Raw genomic sequence first — 8,350 nt, 5'->3', positions numbered from 1 at the left:
AGTAATAAATGTTATTTGCAGTTAACAATTTTCTTTTTTCTTTATTACAATATTTATGGCAAGACTAGGTATATACGAGTTGATGATGATGATATTGTATAGCTAATGCCTATAGTACCAAACATTGCGTCAGACCTTATGGATTGTGGGATATAAAATGTAAATATGACATAGATGGTACTGTATTCCGTCTATAATATAATCGTTAAAAATATGCATTGCTATAATAATATTAGACATGGAAATAATATATCGCATCAATCATGGATTGTTAACGTTATCGCTTCATATCCGTTTGCCGGATATAGTTTACACCTATATATAATAATAATGAATAATAAACGATGGATAATAAAATCATCAGCCGGAAGACTGGACAATGAACCCAAGATATACCATACTATTGAGCAAATACTTTTTTCCCGCTATCTTCCAGCACATATTTATGGTTATCGATTTATTATATAATAGTATTATTATAGGAAACTATAATATTATAATCGGATAGTGTTCTAGCAATGTGTGCGCTTATTTAACCTGTATTCTTCACGAACCGGTAAAATATGATGAAAAACAAGCTATTAATTGGAATATTTTATGTTATATCGTCTCATTTCCCACATTTCCTGTTTGTATAGTTTAATGGTCGTCTACACCACTGAGAATCGCTAATTTGTTATAAAATATTACTCATAACCTCAATGAATGATGTAATTTAAAAGATATGATCGCGCGTACAAACTGGCTTGAAGGTCCGACATGTAAGGAATGGTGATGTCATATTTGTAACATTAATCTGAATGCAGGTCGCATTACGAGGTTATCGCGAAAGACCTCGTGTTTACTGTTTACGTGCTTAAAACACATGCTAGGTAAAATGGAGTACACGTTATTCATATATTTGTAGTATTCATGTAACGGATCGTTGTAATGTAGGTACATACTTTCAATCATCAGTTACATACGAGGTACGTTATATATTTTTTTGTTTATTAATAAATTACTAACCTTTCCCGCGGCTTCGCACGCGTTAAATTCGGAGTAGTTAGATAGATGTTAGAATATATATGCCTTCCTTTGAAGTACATTTCCTTTCCCTTGTAGTGTTGAGTAGTTTTGCTTTATATTATGTTGTAGTGATAATGGCTATAACCGGGTGAAAAGTATCCTATGTGCTAATCCAGACTATAATCTCTTTACCGAATTTCTTACAGATACGATGAGCTGTTTTCGCGTGAAAGAGTAACAAACATTCAAACTTCCATCCATCCATACTTACAAATTTTTACGTTTATAATATTACAATAATATAAGAAATATTTGGATCACTGCGACCTTTATGGAATTCGAAATACTTAAAAATAATATGTGTATTTCGTTACGTCTGTTTTCCTGTTTGTTAGTGAGATAATTCGCATTAATTTCAGTATATCGGCTTAATCCATTTTGACGCCCATACAATTTATGACCGTGCAACAGTACTACATCATGAGAAAACCCCTGGTGGTAGACTTCCGAACATACAATAGACATAGCGAGATGGACAACGAAGTCCTAATAAAAGGATCCCATTTTACTCTTTGGTTACGGAACCCTAAAAAATGCAACCGGATTTATTTCAAAACATATATTATTATCTATTTAGAAATCTTCGCTATCAAATTACGACTATTTCATTACGACTACCTTAATTAGCTAATGGGCGATTTAAGTGGACAATAAGATCAATTAATACTTAATTGTAGGAATTAAAGATCATAAAGAGTTCCTTCCCAAATAGCAGAAATTATTTTGAGATGCATTATAAATCTCAAGTTAATTATAGGTGATTGCTAGTGTCAAGGTAAGGCAGATAGCTTATTTTGTTTCTACCTGATCATCTGACCATCCATTGTTCCCATAGGCCGCTAGGGAATTATTTTCAATGTATTAGAATATAATTTTTTTTATTGTGAATCGGTAAACATATAATGACATATAATTGGGACCTGGTTGCAATTGACTCAAGAAAAAAGGTTTCAAACCATTCTGAACAACATCAAACTACAAATAGGATAAGTAGATACGTATATCACACTACCAATAGGCTAATATTAGTGAAGAATTCACTTGTGTGAATGCACGGAAGAGTCAATAAAGCACTGTGTGTTCATACTTTATTTTAAGATCATGATTGCAATCATCTAATGTTAATGGTAACTCAAGGTTGACCTTAAATTTTTAACAATAAATGTGCGTAAGAATCACTGTTTTGCGTTTATATCTATATACATCATATATCATTTTCCTTGCACTTCCTGTGTCTTTCCCATAATTCATGTGGTCAATAAATTCCTTAACGCTTATCACTAAGCGAATCACTAGTTTAAATAATAAATAAACAATGAATACCTTAGATGGAGTTAAGATACTTTGTGCTTTAACACTTATTTCTTTCGACTAGAATTTTTAACCGACTTCAAAAAAAAGTCACCGATATCGCGGATACCGTACGACTGTAAATTCTAGAATGGGAACAAATGACATAAAGATGTGAAAAGATAATAGGGAAGCCCAAATATAACTATATAATTATATATAGCTTTTGAGTGCTTAATTTTATACAAAGCCGGTTTAATTTTTAATTGTTCGTTGTTATTAATGGTTAAACATTTAAATTGCCATTTTTGTTAATTAAGGCAATAATGTAAAAAAAAATAAACAACTAAGGTTTATGAAACTGGAAGAATGTTACTTACACGAGAAGTCAGCTGACCGGATCTCGATAAAATTTGTAACAGATACAATTTATACTTTAATTTCGGCCATAGGCCTTTTACCTTTTAACAATTTAACATTGAACGATAACATATTTGAAACTGTAAACAAATTCACAAGTACAGCGACTGTCATCCATAGGGCGTTGTCTCATACCTCTAGACGCAACTGACGTCACCTGCAAGAGATAGCGTTATCGAGGCCGAACCCTAAATCTATTGCATTGACAAATTAAATTAACATTTTATCTAAGAGATATACAGCATGCTCATTAATACAATGAAAATTATTTAATTTCACTTTGTTTATGCTAAACATTTTTATTTAATATTCACATTGTTTTGAATTCGTCGAAAATGGTTAACAGTAAAATAGGTACATGTGTATCCATGTGTAGTAATGATTAAGGTTAAAATTATGCTAACTTTGTGGAAAGGTGAATTTAATTATCTAATTAAAAGAATGTGAATGCGAAATCTTGTCTCAGAATACGGGACAGCTTCTTAGAAAGTTTCAACTAAGTAGTTTACTTTATAGATTTTAATTTGTGATGATGATGAAAAAATAGTAATTTTGATGATCCAAAGGTTTGTTCCAAAGTAAATCGACGCCATATTGTTTACACCGATTTATGACATCATTATTAATTGATTTTCGCGGGCTGGAGTTACTAATATTATATGATAAAAGATATAAAGAGCATGGCTTGTAATTTAAAAATGTTATATATTAAATAGGTAAATATGTACTTAGTAGCTAATTTTTTATTCAGTAAAAAATAATAACTTTTAATTTGTTAAGTATATCATCGCGAGTTACATTTTATTTACGCGATTACATATATATACAAACTTGCAAGCGTTGTAATAAAGCTTTAATTCTAGAAAAATATAGAAAGTAGTAGAAACGTCCACTACTAAATCGTAATCTAGCATAACTTGTTATAGAGATAACATAATAATTACCTACATCAAAGGACGCCGACCCTAGTTGTATGAACTACTATTCAATACTAACTACGAATCAAGCCAAAATAAATTCAAATTATCAAAAAGTGTTCCTGTACAATAACAGTACAAGAAAATCAATTGTTGAAGTTTACATTGGATGCAAAACCACTTTACAATTGCTTATTTACGCAGTTAAAACTATTGTGTTTTATATTGGAACATGACCGCCACTACCAAGCGTGATTCTACACATTAGCATAAATACCATTGCCATAAAGATTATAAAAATACAATATTTACATACCAACTCCAAGAATTTAACAATTGATAGTCTGCTAATAGCCATTTTCACAGGAGTAGCACAACTTTGTTTATACTACGCGCGAGTAAAAATACAACTGTTTCACTTTCGGCTTTACGAGGACTCTGCGACGCCAACGATGTCTGAATGACGAAAACCGGTATGAGATCATAGCTCGGTGACCAAAAGTTCTGATAATGCGAGATATTGTGGGTTTTGATGTCATTGTACACGATCGGTGATTCACAAGTTATTTGAAATACTTCTAGTAAAGTAAATATTAAAAATTATTAAATTATTTATTACAAATTTCATATTCAAATAGCTATTCATAAAAAGTCTATTTCACTTATTTCACGCTTTCTCAATCCCAATACTAGCTTTGAGAGCAAAGTTTTTAGTATAGTATTCAAATTTGTCAAATTACATTATGTCATACCTACTATCATGAATATATACTTCTATATACTCCAAAATGTAAAATGCACATCACACATTATTATTCTAATCTAAATCATAAAATAGTTTAATATTCTTCTGTTTTACTTATAATATAATTTTCGTCCCTAAATTGTAGATATTATAAAAGAAACTTTTAATCATTGAATATTCATTTAATTCGATTGACAAATAGTGAATGACAAACAAACATGACGCTGACGGATGTGAGTAACATTGATTTATCTCTAAATGTACTAAGCGTATGGAGTTCTCATACAGGCACCCCTATCTTCGGTCATGACATCACCAGAAACACAACATAAAACTATCAAACTAAATATATCTTAAGCAGGTAGCATTCATTGTATTTATATACGAATAATGTTTTGATTCATATTTAGTTTTCAGCATTAAATATATACGTATATTATTCAATTTATGTTATAAGCATGAATCACGAAAGATGTGTATTTTATGTATATGGCGGTGGATTAAACTGGCCAAAGACGTTACAACAAATTGTAACACATAATTACAATAAAAAGAAAACAATAAATCTACGAATTAATTTTAACACTCATAAATAAACCATGTAAGTATTTGTTCAATAACACAATTTATCAGTTCCCCTTATCATGGTATTAAAAATTAATTAGAATGTTTGTTATGTATTAATTAAATAAATCTAAAGAGGTTAAACTGAAACGCTAACTCGTTTGTCCTTCACGGTTGTATCAAATATACTCTAACAATAGCTGGTAAATAAGATGTGTCGACTAATTAACGCCACTTAACATTCTTGCAGGCGCTGTAATTAAGACATAAAATGAAAACAGTGTTGTGTAATATCCATGCATGTATCATTTTAAACGTAGTTTATAGGTGATTAATTGATAGTAAAATATTCCACTCGTAGATTTCTACGTGTTTGTATAATATTTAGATATGTTTACGATTGATTCTTGATACTTAAATATTCAAAGAATAGATATGTTGGTTTTCAGTTTTTTTTTTATATATTATCTGTAGTCCTTTTTCAGCTTTATGAGATTGATATGAATTGTATGAAATTCCAACACTTGAAAATAAAATGAAATTAAAACTTGGAATTGATTTATTTATCATTGTCATGTTATATGCTAATTGCAATATCAATAAATTAAAATGTTTTTAAAAGTAAAGAATTTCCTATATTAGAATTTATAATACGTTCTAATATCTGGAATTTTGTATGATTTGAATTTTTAGCGGATTTTAAACTAGACTTACTTATTATTGTACGTATTATTTATCCCATTTATTTATTTTTTTTGCTATTAAAATGTGCCGTGTTAAAATTTGACTTTTTTATAATTGTATGCAATTTATTATTAAAGACAGGGTTTTATGTCAATCAATTCAGGTTCCAATTTTTAATAAAAAAAAGTTAATTGTTGAAAAAACCTGTGATTCAACTTTTTCTTAGCAGAAGTTGACGTTTATTTCAGCGCCATCTATACAAATAGTTTATTACTACCTTCGCTGTACAGTTTACATCTATTAAAATTCTTGAAGTCATTTCAATTTTATGAGTTCTCGGTAGGTGTCGGTAGTAAAAGGAAAATAAATTGCCAATTTTTCGTAGACGCAAGTGGAATTCATTTTTATCATTTAAACTATAAAATAAGAGTCAATTGTGAGAAAACAGGAAAACTTATTTCATAATTGCTATTTTACTGACTAGATAAAGATGGATAGCAATGTAATAGTGAAGAGTAGATATAGTAAACTATTGAAATACCTGAATATACTACCACCGAATGCCGCTCTTTTGTGAGGGCGTGGGAATCTCTTTGATACGAGCCTGACCCACTTAGTGCGGATGACTCGACTCCCACTAACTTGTAAATTGTTATAAATAATAACTATATAATATTATGTGGTGTTTTCATTTTTTATGGCGATAAATATCAACAAAATAAATTACCAACAATATAATTCATAACATTCACTCAAAACAATTTACGGGCCACCACGTTTCGTAAATTTAGATCGCGTACTCGCGTCATCTTTATGCGCTGAGCAAAGCGCAAGCAGAGCATCTACAGTCAGAAGTGCAGCGGTGGCCATTGCACATACAGCGGATGCTTGGGCGTGGGTCTTTCGAGTGCACCCTGGTATTTCACGCCATCCATGTAATGTGAGAGCACCACAGGCGCCATATAAAACACCTCCAATAGCTGACCACCAAGCATCTATGTAGGCATCCGCTGCTGCTGATACTGCTTCACCTTGGAAGAAGGGAGAGAAAATAAAATGTCAATAAGCCGTTGCTCAGACGAACCAGTGAAATCACCTATTTTTAACTTCAAAGTGTCGTACAATATACCAAGAAAAATGATGTTCAGTTTCCAGATCATATTAGAAATCAAAATCTTCTGGTCAAAAATGTCTTTGATTGTATATTTGCAATGTTCTCACAAACTACTGGAGTAATTCCAAACTTTATTTCACCTTTAGAAAGCTGTATCTTCACTAAGTGACAAAGACTACGTATGAACCACAGGCGAAGCCGAGGCGGACCGCTAGTAATATATATATATATACGGTGAAACTATTTACAAATGAAGTCGCATTTATACACATTTTAATTAATTTTTTCTACCTACCAATAATCACGTTACACGCTCGCCTCGTCGTCATACTGCTCCGAATCCAAGTATGCCAGACTTAAATCGAAGAGCAACACAAAAGCATTTACAATCGCAAGAGAGCCGGCCAACAGGGCCGCGTTATGGTCCCCCGTTCTCCAATAAGGTGTGCTTTTCGTCCTGGCTGATAGTACGAAACCCCCGCTGATTGCGAACAGACCAACTCCAACAATACCGAAGTACATATCTTGAACTAAGTCCAGGGGCGCGAATAGCATTTCCCCTGGAAAAATGTTAAATTGTCAATAAAATAATAAAGCATTATTTTTAACACTTAAAAACAGAACGTCCCTCTTTGGATAATTACAGTTTTCTATGTATAAATGCGACTTTGACTTTAATGTTTAAATACTATATAAGTTACACAACTATACCCTATAATTTTGAACAACACGTGGATATTTGCACGTACCAACAATTTCTCCAGAGAGCACCACAATGTAGCCCACATATGTTCCAGAACAAAGCATTAACGTCGGTATGTCTGTCAAATCGTAGCTATAGTGGTGCAATGTTAAGCAGGCTATTGTCAACATCTAAAATTTAAAACATTTTTAGTTAAAGAAAAATACAGAAAGATATTGTACTTATTTACATAAATTAGGCTGATCTATATAATCCACCATACATTTAAATCAACCTTATGTTAATAATATACGTTATCAATGCTAATACTTACTAATTCCAGTAATTTTATAAGACATGTTGGTATTAACATTTTGTGCTTTTCAATTAGGTTTAGCAAATTACGAGGTAATTTAAATCACAAATTTCTTCATTGACAAAAAGTGACTTATTTGACATTCGATAGATTATCGAGTGTAGGTATATTAATTATATTTATAGCTCGAGCTATAAAAACTCATTTCTTAGGTAAAGGAGCGGTCATATTAGTTAAAGCTCAATACAATGCAAAATTAGAAAGCACTCTGTTTCTTCTTAAATTACTTAACAGACTCCTTTAGACTCGATTTTGACATACTTTAAACGGACAAATTTAATTGAAACTTTGTACATTTATAAAGGATCGGTGACAATAATATATTGTTATATTTAATTTTTATAATTTCATGACTTTATCCGTTATATTATTAGTTATGTAAGTATAATATAAGATATAGTTTATCATATTCGATAAGTGTATATTTAACTTTCATTTGATAATCTATATATATAAAAATGAGTCGCGAAATGTGTTGCTAAGTGTAAAA

General features: G+C 31.1%; 2 protein-coding genes across 2 annotated transcripts in view; both read right to left on the bottom strand.

Annotated features, from left to right (window-relative positions):
• Nucleotides 1-4,163, bottom strand: part of LOC119832266 — a 10,879-nt gene extending 6,716 nt beyond the window's left edge. The window contains exon 1 of the mRNA XM_038355926.1: nucleotides 4,012-4,163. Coding sequence (XP_038211854.1) covers nucleotides 4,012-4,053 — 42 coding nt within the window. The 5' untranslated portion in view covers nucleotides 4,054-4,163. The remainder of the gene's footprint in view (nucleotides 1-4,011) is intronic.
• A 2,945-nt stretch (nucleotides 4,164-7,108) lies between these two features.
• Nucleotides 7,109-7,857, bottom strand: LOC119832666. The gene is made up of 3 exons (XM_038356370.1): nucleotides 7,819-7,857; nucleotides 7,552-7,675; nucleotides 7,109-7,362 (listed from the first exon to the last, which is right to left on the bottom strand). The coding sequence occupies exons 1-3, from the start codon at nucleotides 7,855-7,857 to the stop codon at nucleotides 7,109-7,111; spliced, it is 417 nt and encodes a 138-aa protein (XP_038212298.1).
• Between the last annotated feature and the right edge of the window lie 493 nt (nucleotides 7,858-8,350).

Source organism: Zerene cesonia, chromosome 15, assembly GCF_012273895.1.
Source record: "Zerene cesonia ecotype Mississippi chromosome 15, Zerene_cesonia_1.1, whole genome shotgun sequence".
Lineage (NCBI taxonomy): Eukaryota > Metazoa > Arthropoda > Insecta > Lepidoptera > Pieridae > Zerene > Zerene cesonia.
This window is presented reverse-complemented; position numbering and strand designations above follow the sequence as displayed.

Excerpts from the sequence above, each read along its gene's own strand:
- LOC119832666 (XM_038356370.1), bottom strand. The coding sequence starts at position 7,857 with ATGTTAATACCAACATGTCTTATAAAATTACTGGAATTA. Across the intron at positions 7,676-7,818 it reads TTATAAAATTACTGGAATTA|ATGTTGACAATAGCCTGCTT; the intron begins GTAAGTATTAGC and ends TTTAAATTTTAG. Across the intron at positions 7,363-7,551 it reads GCTCTCTGGAGAAATTGTTG|GGGAAATGCTATTCGCGCCC; the intron begins GTACGTGCAAAT and ends ACATTTTTCCAG.